This window comes from Prionailurus bengalensis, chromosome C2, assembly GCF_016509475.1.
Source record: "Prionailurus bengalensis isolate Pbe53 chromosome C2, Fcat_Pben_1.1_paternal_pri, whole genome shotgun sequence".
In the NCBI taxonomy this organism is placed as follows: domain Eukaryota; kingdom Metazoa; phylum Chordata; class Mammalia; order Carnivora; family Felidae; genus Prionailurus; species Prionailurus bengalensis.
In genome coordinates, this window is record NC_057350.1 from 113986336 (window position 1) to 114010862 (window position 24527).

General features: G+C 40.9%; 1 protein-coding gene across 6 annotated transcripts in view; it reads right to left on the reverse strand.

Annotated features, from left to right (window-relative positions):
* Window positions 1-24527, reverse strand: part of MED12L (mediator complex subunit 12L) — a 338137-nt gene that overhangs the window by 256831 nt on the left and 56779 nt on the right. For all 6 annotated transcript variants that reach the window (XM_043595115.1, XM_043595118.1, XM_043595117.1 and 3 more), the window contains 6 exons: window positions 12093-12262; window positions 9594-9704; window positions 8083-8352; window positions 4067-4216; window positions 3206-3305; window positions 2752-2888 (listed from right to left, as the gene is read on the reverse strand). In XM_043595115.1, coding sequence (XP_043451050.1) covers window positions 2752-2888; window positions 3206-3305; window positions 4067-4216; window positions 8083-8352; window positions 9594-9704; window positions 12093-12262 — 938 coding nt within the window. The remainder of the gene's footprint in view (window positions 1-2751; window positions 2889-3205; window positions 3306-4066; window positions 4217-8082; window positions 8353-9593; window positions 9705-12092; window positions 12263-24527) is intronic.

Below are 24527 nucleotides of genomic sequence, written 5' to 3' on the forward strand. Positions count from 1 at the left end.
GACAAGGCAAATGCTCTATGCCAACTTAATATGTAAAGGCACTAAGGCACAAAGCCTACAAGTAACTTGTTCAAGGTCACACAGCTGATCACAGTTAATACAACTCCACAGCTTATACATGAATTCCAGGAATATATAAAGTGACTCAGGTGTCAAGAAAATAATAGACCTTGGTGAAGAGTAAATAGATGAAACACTGTCATCTGCCTGCATATACACACATACCTTGAAACACACAGATGCCAAAATAAAAATTAATTTAATTAAAATTTAAGGTTAAATAATTAATGTTAAATATGTAAATGTCAATATTTTAATGTTTAAAAATCATTCTAATGTTAAATTAACAGGATCTACCTAGTTCTTCTGATAGATTACTAAGAAAAGGTGACCAGTCTGAATTACAGGTTTAAAATGTAATGTGTGTATTACTCCTAAAAGAGTGTGATAACCACAAAGCAACCACTCACTCACAACACATCTTTCCATAGTCGATTCAACATTCAATGTAATTACTCCTAAATGGGCAACACTGTGACATTCCTTCCAATGAAGTATGTCAGTGGAACACACAAGACCCTCAACCCTGAGCACATGTCGCCCTCTAGTGGCAAGCACCTCTCAGCATCCTGGGTGGAGACGTCGCTCACTGCAAACAACCGTGTTTTAGAGAGCTTACAGAGTGATTTCATTCAAAAATACAAAATGTAATTTCTGCCCTTGGTAAGAGATGTACCATGATCTCTTAAGAGTGCTAGTGAATAACTTTAGTCTCTGTGGATGAATGAGGCATGCAATCCTGAAGTTGGCCAGTTCATTCACTATAAAGTTGTAGAGTCAAGCTAACCACAAAACTCAAGGGGTTTGGGTACAGCTAAAATGCTCACAAGGGAACAACGCAGTCTTTACTCAACTCTCAGTGCAGAAAGCTTAGCAGTCCAAAAGGACACCTTGAATTTTAGGTATCCCTATTTTCCTTCCACGTATCTTAGTTTACGTATTGAAAACCTTAGTACTCTTGCAACCTTTTACCTAAGTCTTTATTACAAATAGACTTTAAGGGCTCCACTCCAAAAGAACACAGTAATACTCCAACCTGTGTCAATAAGCAGAGTATTATGCAGACTTTTATAATCCGTGTGCTCCACAGAAGCACCGAATGAAGCATTGCCACTGAGACTTCACAATGAATTAGAAAATTCACTCGGGGCGCCTGAGTGGCTCAGTCGGTTAAGCGACTGACTTAGGCTCAGGTCACGATCTCGTGGTTTCTGAGTTTGAGCCCCGCATCGGGCTCTATGCTGTCAGCTCAGAGCCTGGAGCCTGCTTCGGATTCTGTGTTTCCTTCTCTCTCTGCCCCTCCCCCACTTGTGCTCTGCCTCTCAAAATAAATGTAAAAAAGAAAAGAAAAGAAAAGAAAAGAAAAAGAACATATACTCAGTCTACCTCACTCAACATTCCAATATCCTACTTGGCAGCAGTGAACTCGAACCTTATCTTCAAGAAGCCAGGGGATGACACAAATTATTCCAGAAAGAGGAATAACCTAGAACAGGTTCACATCAGGTTCACATAAAGGTATATAAGGAAAGTCTGGGGGTTTTTGTTTCCATTGTCTAATCTCTCCTTTCCACATATGCATTCCCAAAAGCTAGTATGGAAATCAAAGATAATAGTCATCAGTTGACTAAGGTATTCTTTGAAGGTAGGTACCATGTCTTAAAACTTACCTCTCTGTTCCTGGTGCCTAGCACAACCTGGACATACCATGGGTGCTCTCCATTGTAAAAATAAGACAAACTTCTTCATTCTCCCAAAATAAGGTTGAGGGGGGAAAAAACTGGAAAACCTTTGTTTATAGACAGTTCAATAATGAAACAATCTACTCTAAGAAAGCCTAAAATAATAATTGTCTGTGATGATAAATTTTATGTGTGAATTCAGCTAGTCCATGGTACCCAGTTTTTTGGGTCAAAATTCAGTCTAGATGTTGCTGTGAAGTTATTCTTCTAAATGTAGACAACATTTAAATCAGTAAACTTAAAGTAATGCAGATTATTCTCCATAAGGTAGGTGGACCCCACCCAATTAGTTGAAGGCCTTACGAGAAAAGACAGGTCCCTGAGGAAGAAGGAATTCTGCTTCCAGACTGACTTCAGACTCAAGGCTGCAACATCAATTCTCCCTAGGGTCCCAAGCCTATTGGCCTGTCCTTTACGTTCCAGACACGTCTGCTCCCAGAATCCTATGAGCCAATTCCTTAAAATAAATACTTTTCACTTTTATATATATGTATGTAAATATATGTACACACACACACGCACAGTTTTTTTTCTTTGTTAGCTCTGTTTGGAGAATCCTAATACGGGTTTTTTTAAAAAAATATGATCACAGTATCCACTCACTGCTCTAAATATTAAAATATATTACCCCAACGTTAAAGTTAAACCATTATATAAAGTCCAATCACCAGATAAAGAATATTCTGCTAAAACTAAAATGATGGGGAGTGATAATAAAAGGGCCAAGAAAAGTCTTTCCAGTAACTATACCTAAGCAAATAAGCCCAATGGACATTCTTTTTTAATAATTTGGGGGCATTTTAGTCCAACAATAAAATGATTTCAGGGTGTAGACCCCTTCATAAGTTATTACGCTTCATAGAAAAGACTTCACCAGAATTTACTGAATGAAAAAAGAGAGAAAATATGCTGAGAAATTTTAAATGAAAAGAAGAAAAATATTAACTACCTCTTGGTTATCTTTGTTTTGGTTTGCCCAGAAAATCTTATGATAAAGCGTCTCCATTGAATTGCTGGAATCAGTTCGGTCAAAACAATGTCGATCCAACACTTCCAACGTGTGCAAAACCCGACTAATGGTCACCCCTAGATGTGGAAATTAAGCAAGCAGTTAAAGAGGTCAAACAAAGCCAAACAGCATAGTATAAAGCCATCATTATGTAGGGCAAAAGGAATTTCAAGAAAGTGTCATTCTCAGCATGTGAGAATTGCCAACAAAACCAAACCTGACATTCTGGACAGCGAGGAACTAAAGGGCACAGAAAGAGGAACGCCCTCAAAAGTCACTAGGTGCCTCTGTCAAAAAGCATCCTTATCCAATACGTTGACTGAGTTATAAGAATCAGAAACAGGGCATCAAGTCCCACATTCAAAAGTACTCCTTCTTCTCTTGGGTTCTGTACCTGCTGTTGACTCTTGGCACTTGTCAAAAGACCACCGAACTTCCACTGCACGGCCTCTTTGTTTTATCTGCTGTTCTACCTCATAAATCCTTGCCCGAACCTGAAAGATAATCGCTTCTAATTAACTTATGCCTGGAAAGCCACAGTGGCTGTCTAAATCACGTCAGGTTTTTCCACATGAGCAGAGCATCCTACAGGGAACTACAATCGTGACTGCACCGTAACAAATTTAGCCTGTTGTCCAAGAAGCGCATTTTAAAATTTACGAGGGGTGATTCAATGCCAGTTGTCAATAACAAACACTCACAAAAAATAAATGCTTGCTTTACAAGTAAAAATTTTTTAGGATATCCTCTATGGGAAGGTGAAAGCTCTCAAGTATCATTTTTGAGCCATTCTTCTATGTATGAAAATAGCTAGGCATGTTTTATGAATTTAAGAAAATTGCTTGGTGAAAAACAGGGATCTTACTCTCAACATTAGTCACAGTCCCGCGGTTTAAATTTCTTAAGTCTCTGAACCAAATAACCCAGCACTAATAAAAACAGTTACTAAATATCACAGACTGCCATCTACGGGAATTGTGTCATGTATGAGAGCCACCATCACAATTACCGTCTGGGTGGCAGGACTCTTTGCAAGAGCTGCCCAGCAAGAGCTAAAGGAGGAAGGGAGCAATGTGAGGAACTTCTGCGGTCCAGAGAGGCTAACTACTTCCCCCCACGTCCCTCAGAGAGATGGGGAGCAGGGCTGGGAAGGGCAGGCATCCAAGCATCTGAGAGGCTAACACCCACTTGGCTTGCTGTGTCGTGATGCCTCTCAGTGAAAACACCCATCCAACCACCGTAACAGAGAGTCTACCTGCTGATTGAAAGCTGTGTTCCCACCCGGCATGGGGAGACTGGAGGGGGCCACCTGCAGCAGATCCAGGGGCGAGCCTGGGTTGGCGCTCTTATTGTCGTTTGTGGAATAATTCCACACCAAGGCACTTGGGCAACAGAGAGTGACAGTCTGGAAATGAAGCAGGAAAATCCAGATATTTAAGAGGAACAAGTATAACAGCTTAACAATAAAAACAAGGCCTCATCGTAACTATATTATAGTTTCCTACAAGTACCCATTCTCAACTTTTCAAGTCTTAAGACAAAACTAAAATAGAATTATTAATTTGAAATGGAGGTGGTACAGCTACTGAGAAATTAAGGAATATTATGATTCATAAGCTAACATTCCAGCACAGAGAACCTAGGAAACTTAATAAAAACACAGTAATTATCACTTAAAAATTGTCACTTAAAACAATTTTTTCATGCAATTAGAAAAAGGAGAGATGGAATTAGAATGTGTAATTTCTAAAGTTATAAAATCTAAAAAGGAATTTGTTTTAATCTATGAAATAATCTCTGAGATAATGCAGTAAATAGCTTCATAAATGCTAGACAGACAGTAACCCTAGACCAGTGGGTGGCACATTTTCTATAAAAAGACAGAGAGTAAATGCTTTAAGCTTTGCAGGTCACCTATAATTTGTCACATATTCTTTTTGTTTTAATAACTCACTGGAAATATAAAATATATTCTTAGCTCGTTGGCTGGCACTGGCCTACAGATTATAGCTTGCCTACCTCTATGTTACACCCTTGCAGACATTTTTCTTCAACCAGCTTGCATGAAGCACCTTCTATGACCCCTCACTCACAGACCACAACGATCCCATGAGGTAGGTAATGCTATTCCCCCCACTGTACCACAGAGGAATAGGAGCCACAGAGGAGAGTAATAACCAGCCAAGTTGATTTCAGCACACGTGTCTAGAACCTCTATGCTATCGTTCTGCCTTCTAAACTTAGAGTCGATATTATGGCTCCAGTTTAAACAAGTCCTTGCTCCATACTGAACACTGCATCATCACAACCCTAACCATGTGTGGTCACCAAGTAGGAACTGTCACCATCCCCCTCACACACAGGAAACAGAGCCTAAAGGTTACATTAGAAACTGGAAGAGCAGAGGCTAAAATCAGGTCTGCAAGTAATCTAAAAAACAGGTTTCGGGCACCTGGGTGGCTCAGTCAGTTAAGCGCCCGACTTCGGCTCAGGTCATGATCTCACGACTCGTTGAGTTTCAGCCCAGCATTGGGCTCTATGCTGACAGTTTAGAGCCTGGAGCCTGCTTCGGATTCTGTGTCTCCATCTCACTCTGCCTCTCCCCCACTTACACTCTATCTCTGTCTCTCTCTCTCTCAAAAATAAAAAATAAACATTACAGAAAAAAAAAAAGTCTTAACTATCATGTTGTTGTGCCACTCAACAACAAACTGTGAGCTTGTTAGAGAAGGGATGCAATGTTTCTTCTAAAATGCAAAACTGAGTATCACAAAAACTAGATTCTGAAGTCTAGGAGACATCTCTGTGGAAACCAGGTGGCAGATATGAAGAACGTCAAGTCCCTGAGCCCCACTACTGTGTCTGTCTCCACTGGTCCACATACCCGTCTCCTTCCTCCTGTGTGTGAGGAGGTCGGGGTTCTCATCTCCTGTCCATCATGGAGTTCTTCCCAGTGTTCTTAAAATCACCAATACCCAGGGCACTGATCTATCACAGACCCCTCTTCTCCTGTTTGCACTCTCTACTAGTTTAATCTCAGCTGAGAAATATGTTCAAATCTGGGGCGCCTGGGTGGCTCAGTCCGTTGAGCGTCCGACTTCAGCTCAGGTCATGATCTCGTGGTCTGTGAGTTTGAAGTCCCGCGTCAGGCTCTGTGCTGACAGCTCAGACCCTGGAGCCTGTTTCAGATTCTGTGTTTCCCTCTCTCTCTGCCCCTCCCCCACTCATGCTCTTTCTCCGTCAAAAATAAACAAACATTAAAAAAATTTAAAAAAAAAAGAAATATGTTCAAATCTGACCATCAAAAAAACAAAACCTTTTAAAAAATCTCCACTCACTTAGCAGCAATCTCTCTCCTTTCCTTCCACAGACAGGTCTCTCAAAAGAACAGGTAGCATTATTTCTCCTCCTTTTCATCACTCCTGAACCCGCCTTACAATGGCTTCTCAACTGACCACCGTCTTATCAAAGACAATCCAGCTATCTTCTTACCAGACTTCCCCAATATGGGGGCACTGCCCACTACCATCTCCTTTTGGAAACTTCCTGCAGTAGCTAGAGAAGCAGCTCAGCATGGTGGGTAAGAGTGTGGACCCTGGATCCAGACTGCCTGGGTGTGAATTCCAGCTTTGCCACTTACTTGCTGTGTGACCTATGCCCCCATTTCATCATTCATGTTACAGCAGTAATATTGGTTCCAATCTCATAGGATGTTCTGAGAAGTGACTTAATACACGTTACAATTTAGAGCGATGCTTAGAACACAATAAATGCTAGTAAGATTATAACAGAATCGTAACAATAGCATTCCTATTCTCGCTGTCCTTGTCTCTCCATAACAATAGTCTTTCCCCTTCCTTTTCTGTCCAGTCTGGCCACACTTTCACGGCCCCCTCCGTGGACTGCCCTTCAGCCGCCTCTTCACCACTCAGGCCACAGGTCACCACTCACTGCTAACTCTTCACGTAATCTCACCCCCTCTTGGGGTTTGGGTCAGCCAAGTGTCCCTGAGGGATTCAAATCCACACATCTGGCTGGATGTCTGGCATCAACTTCAAAATGAGACGTGTAAAAACTTCCGGAACAAAATTATTTAGAGATGCTAAAGGACAAATAATCCAAAACAGCCCAAAAGTGAACTTACCTAGACTCTCCCAAACTGACTTTTTTGGCCTTGTCTCTCCCTCTCTTTCCCCTCCCTTGCTAGTCCCACAAATCCTCCCTCTACTGTGGCCACAACAATCTAAATCAACGGCACAACTGACCATGGCACCTTCCTGCCTAAAACCCTACAGTCGATCCCAATCATAAGGCACCTAGGGAGTCTTATATGCCCACACTCCAACAGGCTTTACACTTGATGTTCCATTAATACCAACCTGCACACAGATGACTGATCAACCCTCTGGCCCTTTTCTCATGCTGCTCCCTCTGCCAAGAATACTCTTAGCACCTTTTTTTTTAAAAAAAAAAAAAAAACTCTTATAATAGGCACTAGTCAGAACTGCTTCCTTCAGAAAGCATCTCTGAATTCTGGGTTGAACTACAAGTTCCGCTTCTCAACTCCCTTAGTCCCCTGCTCATCCTTCCACTGGCCTTTGCCATAGTATATGGAAACTGTCCATTGACAAGCCTGTCTTCCCCACGAGACCATAAGCTCTACCTGAGTGGAGAACATGTCTTTAAGGCCAGGCCAAAGCCTCTTAGTGAAGAGCAGGACACCTTAAGAGCCCCAGAAATGGAACCTGAACACTAACTTGTGAGCTTCTCTAGGACGGGGCTGTATCTCATTCCTGACAGCATCGGCCCAGTGGCCTGCACGTGACTGGATGTTCAAGGACCACACAAGCAGTGATACTTGGCCAAACAACAGAGCCTGACAAATTACCTGGATTTTAAAGAAATAGAGAGGATGGCAACCAACTTAGGATGTGGACTGAGGAAGCTATAAAATGCTGCACTGAGAAAATGTCTTTCCAAAAGCAAAGTAATATAGCAGACTTATTCTGTGGGTTCCCTCAAGGATTTTATCATTGAGAGTGCTGCATGGTATAATAAAAGGTAACTACAAGAACTTTCTTCTACACAGAAGCAACAAATCTGCACTCAGCTTGATCCAACATAGAAAAATAAAAACATGAAACTTCAATCTGTAAATTATTTGGATGAGGAAAAAACTGGAATGTGACGTGAAAGTTGAAGGGGCAATTCTTAACTCGATTATCTCCTACGCTGAATTTTAACATAAAACAGCAAGGGCCAGGGACTTACCTGCAACATACAACTAAGTCCATAAACCAGGGGGCCATGCTGTGCACAGGAGAGGAAGTCTGAGAAGGCCAGCTGCACGGGACTCATGACGGGGCCAGGGGGGCCAGGGCTGGGGGCCCCGATGCTTGAGTTGTTTGGTCCTATCATCATGTGGGGCGAGTGGGCAGCAAGGAGGCTGGGGCTATCGCTCAGCAGCAAGGCAAGACGCCGGGCACAAAAGTAGGCAAGACGACGAGACAGGTAAGCCGACTGAACAAACTCGTCCGAATACTGAGAAGCACAAGGACAACGGGCTTCAGTCACGTCTGATACTGCTCGGTGAAACAACTATTTTAACAAAGACTTTTTTCATTAAGAGAAAGGGGGGGGGGGGGGGGTACTTCACAAGTACTGTAGAAACCAGTGCTGTCCAATGGAAACAACACAAGCCATATATGTAATTTTAAGTTTTCCATTAAAAAAATAACAGGCAAGTGGCACCTGGGTGGCTCAGTCGGTTGAGCTTCCGACTTCAGCTCAGGTCATGATCTCACAGTCTGTGAGCTCGAGCCCCACATCAAGCTCTATGCTGTCAGTTCAGAGCCTGCAGCCTTCTTCTGATTCTGTCTCCCTCTCTCTCTGCCCCTCCCCCACTCACACTCTGTCTCTCAAAATATGAATAAACGTTAAAAAAAATTTTTTTAATAAATAAATAACAGGCAAAATTAAATAAGTAACGTATTTTATTTAGCCTATCATACCCAAAACACTATCATTTCAACAGGGAATCAACACAAAAAGATTTCATGAGACATTATACACTCTTTTCTGAACTAAATGTGAAATCTGGTGTGCGTTTACACTAAGAGCACATATCAAATTGCACTTGTCATAGCTCGAGGGCTCGAAAGCTACCTGGGGCTAGTGGCTACTCTAATGGACAGCATGGGCACAGACCATCACAGGGAGGATACACAAGACACCCACACAGTGCAGTCTCCAGGAGGGTACGAGGGAGAGGAAGAGAATTACTTTTCACTAGATACTCTTTCATATTGCTTAAATGACCAAATGCATGTATTAACTTTCCAGGAAAACTTTATGTTTTCTAAGTAAATCGTAACCAAATAACCTAAATTTTTAACAGATCTTAAAGCAATCATTAAAACAGGAAGTTCCCACCCCCAGTGGCTCAAAGAATGTCAAATGAATATAAAAGATCCTCTAATGCTTAAAAAAGAGATGATTTTGTTTTGTTTTCACAGACATCTGTGCGAATGGGGAGATAGTATGTAAAGAGCTGTCTGCTTAGCTCACTGACGGGCGGCATTAGCGCAGGTGAGAATACTTTAGAAGGACACGTGGTTAAAAACTATGAACGTGGCTGATACATGTGGAGTAGCATCGAGCCATTTTTCCCTTCTATCCCAAAGATAATGTTCTTCCTCTTCCACCTCTACATACTTAATCATCCTAATCAGACTCCTTTCTTGCCCATAAAATCAGCTGGCTCATGGTCACATGTACTATACCTGCAGCATGAGTGGTAACAAGAGTTTAAGAAGGTCATCATCCATCGGTCTGATCTTCTCTAACACATCCAAGATCCATGTCAAATATTCATGTTTTTCTAGCATTCCTTCCTTCAATGAAAGAGAAAGTCACACCGATGATGTTAAAGCAAGACCAATTCACATTCAAAAAGGAGCACTGTAACTCTTTTGCTGGAGTGTAATTTTACTACTGTTATTTGTGTTGTATGGTCTCCTTGACCACACCCCAAATTCCAAACGAAACAAAGTGCCAGTGTGATTCTGTATAATCGGTTTGGGGTGGGTTTTTTGGTTTTCTTTTTTTCTTGGTAATCTGCTTCATTCTAAATGGAAAACAATTAATTCCTAAGAGAAAGGAAATTCAGAAGCTTTCAGACTCTGAGGACATGTTAAGCATGTGTCCAGATTTCCAGGGAGTATGAACTTATGTCACAGGAGGAAACTTGTCCAGTGGTGATAATTATACAGAACAAAAGCCCCCATCACACTATCATCTCAGCAAGCATTTGAAAATCCCATTAGGTCTAATGCCCTCCCAATAACCCCTGCCTCTATCCTAAAATGAATTTCAGATACTATAACCTATGCATGAAATATAACCTTAAAAAATCAACATAATGGCCTAATTAACTGTTAACAAATGAAAAAAATTATAATAAAATAATGTATAAATGTTCCAACATAACTACACTAAAAATAACAACACACCTCAGATTTCCAAAATGTTCCAGAGGTGGTCTAGCCCCTCTTGCACCATTAACATTTTCATTTACTACTTTCATATAAACACACACACATACATACATATAAACCAACTATTCTTCTATGATATTCTATGTGTGTATGTATTTAATATCATGTTACAGTTTTGTATTATGACCTACATCATGAAAGAATCTTCAAAATAGAAACAAAAAGATACGCTTTCTGGGAAAGACACTTGTATCTTTAAGGTCATTCTGATAACCACCTTAGTAGTTAATATGAATGCCTACTTTACTCCTAGCAACTTTTTCTTACCTATTTATCACCAGTGGTCCACTATCATGGTTATCAGCGATTTGTGTGAAAATATACTGACAAATCATAGCTTCAGTCTTTAAAAGATAACAGTGACACTGGCATGACATCAAGATATCTACTGGTTGCTAATTTCTAAATTTTAAAATGCCTTAAATCCAAGAGTTAAATGGTTAGTCACAAAAAAGTACAATTAAAAATTTTAAGACCAGTGAATTTGAAGTTGATAAAGAAATGAATAAAATGGAATTTTGTACTTAACATATAAGAGATGGCAAGTGCGAGGTTCAAAAAAGAGTCTTCATTAATATGACTTTCAACGGCTACACATCCATCCTCAAGATGCCTCTGTGTACATACCCACACCCTTATTTCTGCACATGTATCTGCAGGTGTATGTACTAAGTCAGTTTCACATTTCAGAATATGGCAAATTAAAATATACTAAACTTTTAAATTCAAACATTAGTGACCCAATTAAATTCATCCATTTAGGACCTGCTTCCTATAAAGGAGATACTGATTTCAATGTTCCCAATACACAAAGTAATCCTTCCAAAAACATTAAGCATGTTGACACACTTTTTCGAAGATGCAGACTAAATCCTCCACCCAGTCAAAGTCGTTAAAAACTCAGAGCAGGCACCAAGGGAGTCCTCTGCTAAATGGAACTTGCATTTGTAAGAGTTGTTTCAAATGCCTTAAAACTAACAATGCTACTTGCCAAAAAGACCAGGCTTTTTCCCACTTTGAGCTCTTAGGAAAATTCTCTTATAGTCTGGAAATTATAAAGCTCTGAAAGGAAAATTTAGAAACTACATATCTTTTTTACCCCTTTCCTCTTTGGTCAAGATAACAGGTAGTCAAAGTCTCTGCTAGTCATAAAACTTCAGCTGAATACACTTCTCCCTCTTCCTCACTAGGAATAAAGACTGAAGCAAAAAACAGCACAAGTGCCCTCTTCTGGTCAATATGATTTACATCAGCTTCTCGGAGAGGAGGATTCAGTCATTCCTCAATGGCCTTATTCATCCTCCCAACTACATTTTAAACTGCTGCTGAGCCAAATTAACATGACCCTCTTATGGAGAAACTAAGCCCTAATGGAGATCTATGAGACAGGAAATACCCACGCAAATATTTTCTGAATGTATCTAATTTTTGCAAAAGAAAAGGTTTACAGGGATTATATTTAATACAGCAAAGGCAAAGTAATTAACAGCATTAAAAGGGCTAAGACCATTGAAAGCTGGAGATCAATATATCCAATAGAAGCTGTCATGTCAGGGCAAAGGTGTTACCTTCAATACAACTCAAGGTGAGAAATGTCAGACTGTTTTCTTTCAACATATTGGTTCATATAAAGATATCACTTGACTCCTAAAAAACTAAACTATAAAGTATTTGCTCTCTTCTTAAAAGCAAGCTAGACAGCCTTGAGGTTCTTGGGAAGGTTACCTGGAACATGTGAAATGCCAACTTTTCGTTGTATTCCCATTGCTTCATGGCTTGCTCCACATCTGGTGGCACTGGGACAGGACCATCACTTGTGCTGGAAGCCATGTGGTAAAAGTCAGAAATCTTGGCCAGCTGCTCTCGAAGATATCTGGTAGATATTTGTGTCCACTCTGCATTAAAAAAAAAAAAAATTTTTTTGTTTTAATTTCCAGACAAGATGGATAGAATAATTAATGTTTTCTCCCCCTTTCTGACAATCTTAAGGGTGTACATATAAAACAAACATCTATTACAAAAAAGTGGTTTTGACACAGCAAGCACTGTGCGAAGAAGTACAACCACCCCAGAGCCTGTAAGTAATGCAACGTGGCCAGACCTAGTAGGAATGTTGGCCAGCTCTTGGGTGGAAAGGACGGCTCTCCCCTTGCGCCTCTGTGACCCCTAAGCTAGGAGAAGAGTTGCCCACACTTGAGTTATGTGCATTTAGTGATGCTCCGGGAGCATAAAAGATTTTTTTTGCATACAAAAAGCCACAAGCAGGAAATAGAACTGTGGAGGTGAGTACTTCAAGAAATTTCAATTCTACTGAAGAATTCAAAACCCTTCAAATGCAAGTCTTAAGGTAGATTTTTCAGGCTCCAAGTTGGATTTCTAACATGCCTAATTAAGATCTGTTTTGTTTTCATCAGTCTGTAAGAGGAGTGGCATTCGCCATGGGCTGGCCCTTCACAGCATTCCGACCTGCACTCTCCCCCTCCCCGCACCTGCCACAAACACAAGCGCGGCTGCCTCTTGGACAGCCATCTGGACCTTCAATTAGTCTCCGCTCCACAACCAACACAGGATGCCTCAGAACTCAATCAGAAAGAGTAGTGAGCAACAAAAGGTAGGAGTACAGAAAGGAAATAGGAAAAGTACCATTACAAAAAAACAAAAACAAAAAACAAAAAAAACAAAAAACAAACTAACAAAAAACACTAAAATTATTCAAAAATGTCTGCCAGAGGGGCACAAATTAAATCAGTGTGTTGCCTCTGGCAACTGTGAGGGATGTGATGCCAACTTTAGCCCATTCTGTGGATAAAAATGTAATAATTGCATGCTCACAGCCAAATTTCCCCAAGGATTAGTGAAACAGCATTTCAGAAGAAACCACCCTACTGAAACGTTACCACACAATGCTGTTTTCCCATTATCCAGGCAATTGGCTCTCCCGCCTTATTTTTAAAGGAACCTATCTTGACAAAAGTAGGAGCAGAAACTAAACATCTGTTGGGGACTGAGGGCTTTCTTTTTATTTTTTAAGTACTGTTAAAAGTACTTGACAATAGTCCAGAGAGAACTACTGTTAAGTTTTGGTCTAAACAACTTATTCTCATTGTGTCTTATTTAAAATTTTCACATGCACGTGTTAAACTGTAGTAATTAAGCCAATGCAAAAAGATGAACAGATACTAGGTCAACATTCTGTCCCTAGTGTAACAGTATTTTAGAAAGCACCACCAATAACATACTAATATTCATCTATCAGCATTAAAGACATAATACATTATCAGCATCATCATCGGATGCCCCCATTATGAACTAATAGTCTCATGACACTCGTTTGACAAAACAAAATGCCCACCATCAGATGAGATAAGTTTAGCTTGGCTATAATAAGCAAAAACAAAAATAACAGGGATCCAAATCCTAGCTTTTGTGTGCCAAGCCTTGCTATTAACTCTCTCAGCATGGCACCATCCTCAATACCCCCACAGAATATTTTAGCCTCAAGAGCTAAAAATAACACACATATTCACACACCACCTACTTTGTCCAGGGTATATTTTCTTTTCAAGATTGTTAAATACATAAGAAATATGTGTTCACTACAGAAAAATGTGTAATGCAGAGATGAAAAAAAAAATCTGTAATCCCATCACTCATAATGAAATATTCTAATATATATATATCTTTTCAGTCATTTTTCCTTTATATGTGCTGGGATTTTTTTATTTTATTTTTATTAAAATAAATCTTTAATGTTTGTTTATTTTTGAAGAGACAGAGCATGAGAGGGGGAGGGGCAGAGAGAGAGGGAGACACAGAATCTAAAGCAGGCTCCAGGCTCTGAGCTGTCAGCACAGAGCCTGACACAGAGCTCAAACTCATGAACTGTGAGATCATGACCCAAGCTGAAGTTACATGCTTAACCTTAACCAACTGAGCCACCTAGGCGTCCCTATGCTGGAATGTTTATATAAACATGCATTTCTTTTAAAAATTATGCTGAATAGGACATTCCACAATCTGAACTCCTTGTGGGATTCAAATGGTATGCAAATGTAGGTCTCTTGAGTAGTGTTTTTTAACACTAACTATATTTAACTGGCAGTAAGTTATCATATCAATCAGATAGATTCAGAGGTCTGGGACATAAGAGTCTACAGAGGATTAGTATAAAAATTAGGATGCACACAAAATGTTTATTAAAAACTGAAAACAGAAAATAACAAATGGCCCCCAGTCTTCCAACACCATGAAATTATTAGGATCCACTGACATCCCTCATGGTTAGTTAGGACAAATAATGAAAACCGAGCAGGGCTGGGGGGTGGGGGCCGCAGTGGCAAGGCAGGCAGTGGTTCTCAGCCCTGGGTGTGAATTCAGTCCCAGGGGGAACTTCGACCAAATTCCAGTGCCTTCGGTTCCTCCTGCCAGATCTAGACTTAACTGGCTGGAGGAAGGAGCTGTTTTTTATCAGGTGATAAAAAGAAAATAGGAATGGATAAAAGTCACAGGGAAGATGGGCGGGGGGTGGGGGTGGGGGTAGGATGTGCAGTGTTCAAAGGTGCAAAAGGCGCAGAAAGTGACCAAGGAGACCACTCTGAATGTGGAGCAAGCAGCTCTAAATTCAAGCAGCTCCAAGGATACGGCCACATTTGCAGTTCACTGATGTCAAGCAGAACTCCAGGTCCGTGAAGCCGGATTATTAGAAAGTGTGTCCACATAATTCACATCGAGAGTGAGTGGCACCAGGAATCAAGACCGAAAAGAATGACTGGTCCCTTTGACAACACTCCCCGGAGCCTCCATGAATCCCACAGCCACTTATTGCCTCTTTGTTAATGCCTAATCCCCAAGACAGAAGGGGTTTCGGAGGTCATACAGCTCACCCTAGCATTTTATAGATCCGGCACAGCAGGCTTATGCAAGGTCACACAGCTAAGCCAGAAGTACACCAACAGGTGTGAGATGCCCCACTGTAGTACATGAAAACATGTAAATCGACAAACACATAAAGGTCATAACAGACATGCGCCAAGTTCCGTTAAAGATGATCCTCCTTGGCCTGGAATACCTGCAGTATTAATAAGAAAACTGGGAGCCTGACAGAGGAGGAATCTACCCTGGGGGCAAACACAAAGCATGCCAAATGCAGCAAGGCTCAAGGGGAAGGTATCCTGGCAGCAAAACATTAGTTGAGAAGCAATAGAGGGCTGCGTTTAGTGGTTTTGCTAAAATGAACTTTGGAACAGGATGGCCTTGGGTCCAAATTCTAATTCTGCTACTTGCCTATGTGATGTGAAACAAGGTATCTAACTCCTGCTAAGTCTCGATTTCCTCCTCTGCAATAGGAATCAATAAAATACACACACACACACACACACACACACACACACACGAGAGTTACCGTAAGGATGAGTTACTTAGCATGGTGCATACAATGCAGAAATAGATCAATATGTTGTAGCTATCATCACTATTATTGGGATGAAAAGTTTCCTGAAAGGAGACTAAGGGTTAGATCTTGACTATCAGAGGATAGCACCTGCTGTCACTGATGTTAGACCCTGCCACTGCCACAGCTGAGCTGCCAAGCCTAACATAATGCTCTGGATAAGGATTTATAAAATCAAACAATGAGTTTCATGGTTCCAAAACCTTCAATGGATCAGCAATCCTTAATGAATTAAGGCCAAACTCCTTACCTGGAACTTAAAATCATTTCAATTGCTACCTATCAGTAAGCACCTGAAGTTGCTTTCTGACTCTCATGCCCATGATGCTCTTTACCTACAATACCTCCTTTACTCACCTGTGTTCACTTGTGATAATTTTTCTGGACCCAATTCAAACGTGACATTGAATATGAAGCCTTCTCTAGTCTCTGGACACCAAGCCACCATGTAATGGGGCTCTCTCTGTTCCCTGATAGATCAGAATTTCTGTTCTTTCATCCTCTATCTCTTTCATCTCCATAAAACTATGTCTTATATAGTCAACATCAGAGTACTAATGTGAATCAATACACTATAAGGTGCTGCCCAAAGTAACTACTAAATTAAGTCACTCCCCAATTATTCTGCCTCCCAAATCTTCCTACAAACATCTTTGCTTTTTAGGGTTTTTTCTTTGTGTTTGTTTTTTTGTTGTTGTTGTTGTTTGTTTGTTTTTTTCTTTAGAGAGAGAACATTCAAGCAGGGGGAGAGGGGCAGAGGGACAGAGAGAATCTTAAGCAGACTCTATGCTAAACACAGAGCCCAATGCAGGGCTCAATCCCACAACCCTGGGATCATGACCTGAGCTGAAATCAAAAGTCAGATGCTCAACTGACTGAGCCACCCAGATGCCCCTCTGCTTTTTAGTTTAAACTCATCACTGCATACCTACCTTTCAACACCATTTAGGAAATGTCAAATTCCCTGTCTAGTATGCTCTGTCTTTGTTACAGCCAACACATCTAGAAGCACCTGCTAGTCAATGTACTGCAAAAGGCCCAACCAAATACTGAAGTTTCTTTCTCTTTAATAAACTTCCGGTAAATACATATGTGCGTCCTTTCATTTTGTGAGGCTCATTTTCCTGGCCAAATTCTTTCCTCTGATATCAAAGCCAGTGGGAACTCACTCTGGAAAATAAATCCAACAGAGATTATTTAAAACTTCAACCAGTCCCAGAGACTAAGGTGCACATTTTTAAGGTGATCCACTTGATCTAAAACTTAAGTCAAAGATGACAGTTTCCTTGAAGGAGAAACTCATATCCTAGAAAATTCTTCCTATGGCTACACCACTAAAACAAAAGTCCTTGCTTCTCCACAAAGGGAACAGCCTGCTTCTCAAAACTGTAGGATGTTGAGGGTTTAATCAGCCTGACTTTCGTGCATATTGATTGAGGAAAAAAAAAAAAAACTTCATACATGTAAGACACAACACATTCCACTTCTATATACTCAGAATGACTGAAAGATTTTCTACCAGTTTTTCTCATATTTTCTATTGTTAAAAGGCTTTCTTGATCAAAGGATACCATCAATCAAGTGAAAAGACAACCTATAAATTGGTAGAAAAATATTTGCAAGTCACCTATCTGATAAGAGACCTGGATCCAGAGCCTATAATGAACTATAACAACTTGATGATAACAAGATAAATAACCCATTTTTTTAAATTGGCAAATGATCTGAATAGACATTCTCCAAGAAGATAAACAAATGGCCAATAAGCAGATGAAAAGATGCTCAACATCATTAGCTACTAGGAAAATGTTATTCAAAACCACAATGATATACCACTGGGGCAGTGATAAAAAGACACATAACATCAAGTGGTGGTGAGGATGTGTACAATTTAGAATCCTCATGCCTTGCTGGTAGGCATGTAAAATGCAAAACAGTTTGGCGTTTCCTCAAAAAGTTAAAAGTGGAGTTGCCATAAAACCCATCAATTCCACAACTATATTCCCAGAAGAAATGAAAGCACACGTCCACACCAAGATTCATCAAGAAATGTTTGTAGTGGCATGATTCACAATAACCAAAAAGTGAAAGCCACCCAAATGTCCATCAACTGGTGAATGGATAAATGTGTTATATGCATACAAATACCATTCAGCCCTGAGAAGGCATGAAATGAACTACTGACACATACTACAACATGGATGAACCTTAAAAACATTATGCTAACTGGAAGTAGGCAGTTTCAAAGGACCACATATTGTAGGATTCCATTTATATGAAATGTTAAGAATAGGCCAATCTAGAGGGGCTAATTAGATTGCCTAGTGTAGATGGGGAGGGAGGGCAAATGAGAAGTGATGGCTAAAGAGTACATGATTTCTTTCAAGGGCAACAAAAATGTCCTAAAATGTGGCCATGGCAAGAATATGCAATGAGGAAAGAAATCACTTCAATAAATGGTTCTGGTAAAACTGGACAGCTGCGTGTTAAAGAATAAAGCTGGACCACTTTGTAATACTACACACAGAAATCAACTCAAAAGGGATTAATGACCTAAATGTGAGACATAAAACTCTTAGAAGAGAACATAGGTCATAATCTCTTTGACATCAGCTGTAGCAACATTTTTCTAGATAGGTCTCTTCAGGCAAGGGAAACAAAAGCAAAAAAATTAAACTACTCGGACTTCACCAAAAACTTGTATGCAACAAGGAAACCATCACCAAAACAAAAAGACAACCTACTGAATAGGGGAAGAGATCTGCAACTGACATACCTAATAAAGTGGTTCACATGCAAAAGATGTAGAGAACTTCAACACCATCGAAATAACAATCTGATTTTAAAATGGGCAGAGAATCTAAATAGACATTTTTCCAAAGAAGACATACAGAAGGCCAACAGACACATGAAAAGACGCTCATCACTGATCATCAGGGAAATGCAAATCAAAACCACAATGAGACACAACCTCACATCTGTCAGAATGGCAAGAATCAAAAGCCCAACAAAGAAGTATTGGCAAAGATGTGCCCTGTTGGACATTCCTCAAAAAATTAAAAACAGAATTACCATATGATCCGTAATTCTACTACTGGGTATTTACCCAAAGAATACAAAAACAGTAATTCAAAAAGATATATGCACCTCTATGCTTACTGAAATATTACTCATAATAGACAAATTATGGAAGCAACCGTGTGTCCATCAACAGATGAATGGATAAACATGTGCTGTGTGTGTGTGTATGCTGTGTGTGTACACACACACAGCACACACACACATACACAAATGGGATATTACGCAGCTGTAAAAAAGGATGAGATCTTGCCATCTGCAACATGGATGGACTTAGAGGGTATTATGCTGAGTGAAGTAAGACTGAGACGAACACCCTAGGATTTCACACGTTTGTAGAATCTAAAATAACAAATGAATGAACAAACAAAAAGCAAAATCAGATCTATACATACAGAGAACCAACTAATGGTTGCCAAAGGGGACAGGGGTCGGGGGATGTGCAAAATGGGAGAAGGGGAGAAGACACAGTCTTCCAACTATGGAATGAATGAGTCATGGGAATAAAAGGTGCAGTATAGGTATTATAGTCGGTGGTATTATCACGGCATTTTATGGTGATGGATGGTAGCTACACTTGTAAGCACAGCATAACATATAGAAATGTTGAATCTCTATGTCATATACCTGAATCTAATGTAACACTGGATACCAAATATACTCAAAAAAATTTTTAAGATTTTTAAGTCCTCTCTACACCCAACATGAGGTTTGAAACCACTAAAGTATACTTTACATGAACTGCAAAGTTTGTTAATATCTCAATATAGCTGCTATATAATTTTATTAAATGTTTTCTTGAAATATGTTACTATCAGTAAGAAATCATCTGCATTGCATGAAGTAAGAGACTATCCCATACTGGTAAAAAGTAATCCACTGCAAGATGATACAGGACTTTGAAGGGGTGGGCAGTGGGGAGGAGAGGGGCAAAAACAAGGGTGTCCGTGGGTCAATGGTTAAACCTGGGTGAACTGTAATAGGGACTTTATTCTTCTGTATCTGTACATGTGTGAAATTTCCATAATAAAAGGCTTAAAAAAGTTAATCAGTTGTATCCTATAAAATGATTCACAGAAAAACCTGAAATTCCCTATTCAGCCACTATTCACTTGGGAAATGAAAGGGGGAAATCAGCATGCTGATTGGCAGGCTGGATAAAGAATAGTCCAGATGAAAAGTGCTGTCTCAGTGCGCCCGGAGACCGACAGCGTCAGCCCAATGGCTGGAATGCTGTGTTTTGCTGAATGGTCAGTCACTGAAATCAGGCCCTCTGGCTGGAAAGCTGAAAAGGGCGGGGGGGTGTGGGGGTGGTGGTAAATGTCAGTGGAGGGAGACAGTAGGAAGGCTGTGATAATAGAGTATGACATTTTTTTCATGTTTTAAAAAAGTTTTCCACTAACACAGAATTACCTGTAGAACACGGGTGTTTAATGGCAAATAGCCAGTATCTGTTTTTGTCTGGATGAGTAATTTTCCTATGTTATTTTTTAACTGGCTATTTCTCTCTGGTTTTATTTACTGAGCAACAATATGAAGTACTGTTAATTAAAAGATCAAGGTGGCTACTCAAAATAAAATAAAAATTATGGGTATTATAAGCAGCAAACATTAAGTGCCTACTATGGGCCAGAAACTGTCCTGGGCTCTGAGGCTACAGGGGGTTGAAGATAAAGCAGCCCCTAATTGGGGCAATTCAACCTCAAACTAGGCAAACACATAGGGACACAGATCTTGACAGCAGTGAGGTTAAGTGCTCTGACACGTCACGTGACCCAGGAGAGGAAGCAAGTGGACATTGTAGTCAAGCCTTGAGGGACAGTAAATACAAAGGAGTTCCACAGACACAAACAGCACTGTGCAATGTCCCAGGCAATGCAGAAAACAGAAAGGCAGAAGGACAGAAAGCGCCTTTGAGACCAGATAGGTGACCCAGGCCAGAGGTCTTCAAACGCTAGTGCATGAAATGGTCACCAGAGGGCGCTGGTTAAACACACAGATTTAGCTCTGACTCCAGAGATTTCAACCTCAGAAGTCTGGAGTGGGGTCCAGAACTCTGCATTAATAACCAGCAGCCCAGATGACTCTGACCCTGGTAGTGATGACCTAAGGAATTTGGTCTTTCATCACAAATGATTAAAAGCCACTGAAGGATTTTAAGCAAAAGAATGGTAGGATCAGATATGTAAATTAAGACCTTCTCAGATAGTTGTAGGGGAGAGAAAGTGAAAGGAGACTATCAAGTCCATTGGGGAGGTGACCAAGGAGGGAACGAAAAAGAGGCAGGTGACATGGTAACCAACCTGATACTGGAGAGAAGGAAAGCGAGGAGCAGGGCATCTTCCAGATTTCTCAGTGGGGTGGCTGAGCAGATCCTGGAGCCACTGACGGAGATGCGGAGTGGAGACAGGGAGCAGGGGGAGGGGTGAAAGGGCTGAGTTCATTCTGTTTGTTTTTATTAACTTTTTGTTTTAATTAAACTCTGTGCAGTTGTAACAAATACTGCACAGAGATCCGATGTACCTTTCACCTACCTTCCCCAAAAGCTAACATCTTGCAAAACTACATTAAAGTATCACAACCAGGATAGTGGCATTGACACAATCCAGTGACCTTACCAAGGTTTCTCAGTTTTGCGTTCCAACACCTGAATTTGTGGTCCCGGAGATACTCATGGGGAAACATGTCCGAGGCAGGTGGACACACAGGTCTGACACTCAGAAAAAGAGTCAGTGCAAAAAGACACAGGTATGGGGGCCGTTATCATGTGTCATTTCAATGCCTCAAAGAAAGTGATTATGACGAAAGAAGTACCCAGCAGACATAGTCCAGGGGCAGATAGGTTTATTCTGCACAGTCAGAATATTAGTTGGCATCCAGCCCCACCTAGGCCCCCAGCATATGTTAACTTGCTTGGTAGTGGTTGGTCAAGAGCACAGGCTCTCAAGTCAGAAGACATGATTCCTGTCTCAGCTCCAATCACTTACCAGCTCTGAGATCTTGGGTAAGTCACTCAGACTGTGGGTACCTCGTTACTTGTCTACAACACAGAGTTAAGTGTACTTAGCCCACAGGGTTATTTCCAGAATTAAGAGATAAAACCTGCTTACAACTCTGGGGCATGCCCAGAAGAAAGCAAACACCCATGATTTACAGGCCTGGCAGGCGGGAGCCCACACATAGGAAGGAAGTCCCCATAGGTGAAAGTAGCTCAGTGGATGGGGCAAAGAAGACAGGTAAGGAGGCCTGGCTACTGTGGAAAAGTCTGTCTGGGTGTCTACCAGGATGGAAGTGAGCTAAGGAAAACAGAGAGAAGTTTCCTACTCTCTGAAGTTCAAGGGAAGGAAGGCTTGAGGGAGAGATGATTCGACCAACCGTTATGAGCAAAGGGCATCTTACCCAAGGAGTGAATGATGTAAATATAGGAAGGAGGGACAATACTCCAAACAAGATAAGGACCATTACAAGGCAAAATTATAAATAACTGCACAGTTGTGTGGCAGACTGTTAATGTTTAAGGATTTCAGGGTAAAAAGAGACCAAACTGGCCAATGAAGGAAATGGATGGCAAGGTCTTGGGCAGGGAAAGGAGGAAGTGGGGCTGACAGGGGAGGGCTGGTAGGAGCAAAAGAGTTGCATTCCTAGGAAGCAAGTAAACTCCTAACTGTGTCTTTCTGCATCCTAGGTGCTGTGGAGTATCTCACACCTGAGGAGAAGAGACTTTGACACTTCTCTTGGTTTGGCACTCTAGGCTATCAGGTCTCCCAGTTTTTGTTTCCATTCTGATGTATGCAATGTTAACTGTTGCATTTAGGAATTTTTTTCCAATAGTCCTTTTTCCCTATCAGCCCCATACAAGCAACTGAAGCCAAGGCTCTTGGCAACCACAGAATCCAATTTTAGCCCCCAGAACAAGACTTTCTTATTCACCACATCAATCACACCCCCAACTTCTCGGCAGAAGTACAGCTTCAGGGGTTTCCTCCTAACAGACGGGCTCATACTCAACATCTGCCAGAACAGGCTCTGCTCCTTCTCAGGAACGTGAGATGGCTCTCTGAAATTAATGCTATAATTATCATATGGTACATTTCTCAAAGCTTTTCAGATATCTGTGTATACCTGAATGAGCGGCGACCTTGGCCACGCTGAGATATTCCTGTCAAGGAATAACAGGCACACTATTTTCACAAATATTAAACTGGTGCATTTAATTAACCCCTTAGGACAAGTCCCCACAGTCCTTCACATCTGAGACTAAGCCTCAAGTTTTATTGCCCCAGGAGAGGAAAGCTACAGCTCGACAATAGACTTGGCAAGGAAACCACAGCTGTGCTTCCCTGTGTGCAGAACATACCTCTGTGCACCACTGAAACCTCAGACATACAGGGAAGCCTCCCCTGAGGACTTGGGTGGAAGGAGAAAGGGAGGAGCAGGCCTGGAGAAAGACATTTGCTGCCGGCCCCATGGAGACATGTGAACTACTTAAATTATTACACTGGACATTTCATTATCTTCACTCCTCTCTCAGTTTCTGCTACTGAGGAAGTGGTGGAAAGCCCTGATCATTGACAGAGCCACATTAACTACATTTTCACTTTACACTTTACATTGGAATTTAATTTCATAATGAGCTTGGTTTGAGTCAAGTCTCAACAGTAGAAGCACTGTGTTTACTACTTAAGACTTAAATGCAACTGCTGTGAAGTTCATACTTCTGAACAAGCCTTAGGTAGGTAAGAGTCTTTCATTAGAACAGGAATACAAATACTACAAACATTGGGGCACCTGGGTGGCTCTGTCAGTTAAACATCCAACTTTGGCTCAGGTCATGATCTCACGGTTCACAGGTTTGAGCCCCACATCAGGCTCTGTGCTGACAGCTCAGAGCCTGTAGCCTGCTTCAGATTCTGTGTCTCCCTCTGTCTATGCCCCTCCCCAACTTGTGCTCGCGGTCTCTCTCTCTCTCAAAAATAAACATTTAAAAAAAATACTATAGATAGACATCATATTGCCAAAACCTATGTAAAGCAACTCTAGACTAAAAAGCCCTAAAACACAAAATTGCTTACACACTGTACAGACCAAGCAGAAGCAGACCCATCCCCATTATCCTCTCCTCCAGAACTCACCTGGCCTTTTGTTTTTTTTCCTGGAGCCCAAGAATGATGCATGACGTATTCATTTAATTAAATCTATTCACTTTTGTCCAAAAATTAACAACTCAAAAACAACAAATGTTGGCAAGGATGGGGAGAAAGGGGAGCCCTCTTGCACTGTTGGTGGCAATGCAAACTGGTGCAGTGTGGAGAACAGTATGGAGGTTCCTCAAGAAACTAAAAATAGAACTACCATACGACCCAGCAATAGCACTACTAGGAATTTATCCAAAGGATGCAGAAATGCTGATTCATAGGGGCACATGTACCCCCATGTTTAGGGCAGTGCTTTCAACAATAGTCAAATTATGGAAAGAGCCCAAATGTCCATCAACTGATGAACGGATAAAGAAGACAACTGGTGAACGGACTATTACTGGGCAATGAAAAAGAATGAAATCTTGCCATTTGTGACAATATGGATAGAACTGGAGGATATTATGCTAAATGAAATAAGTCAGTCAGAGAAAGACA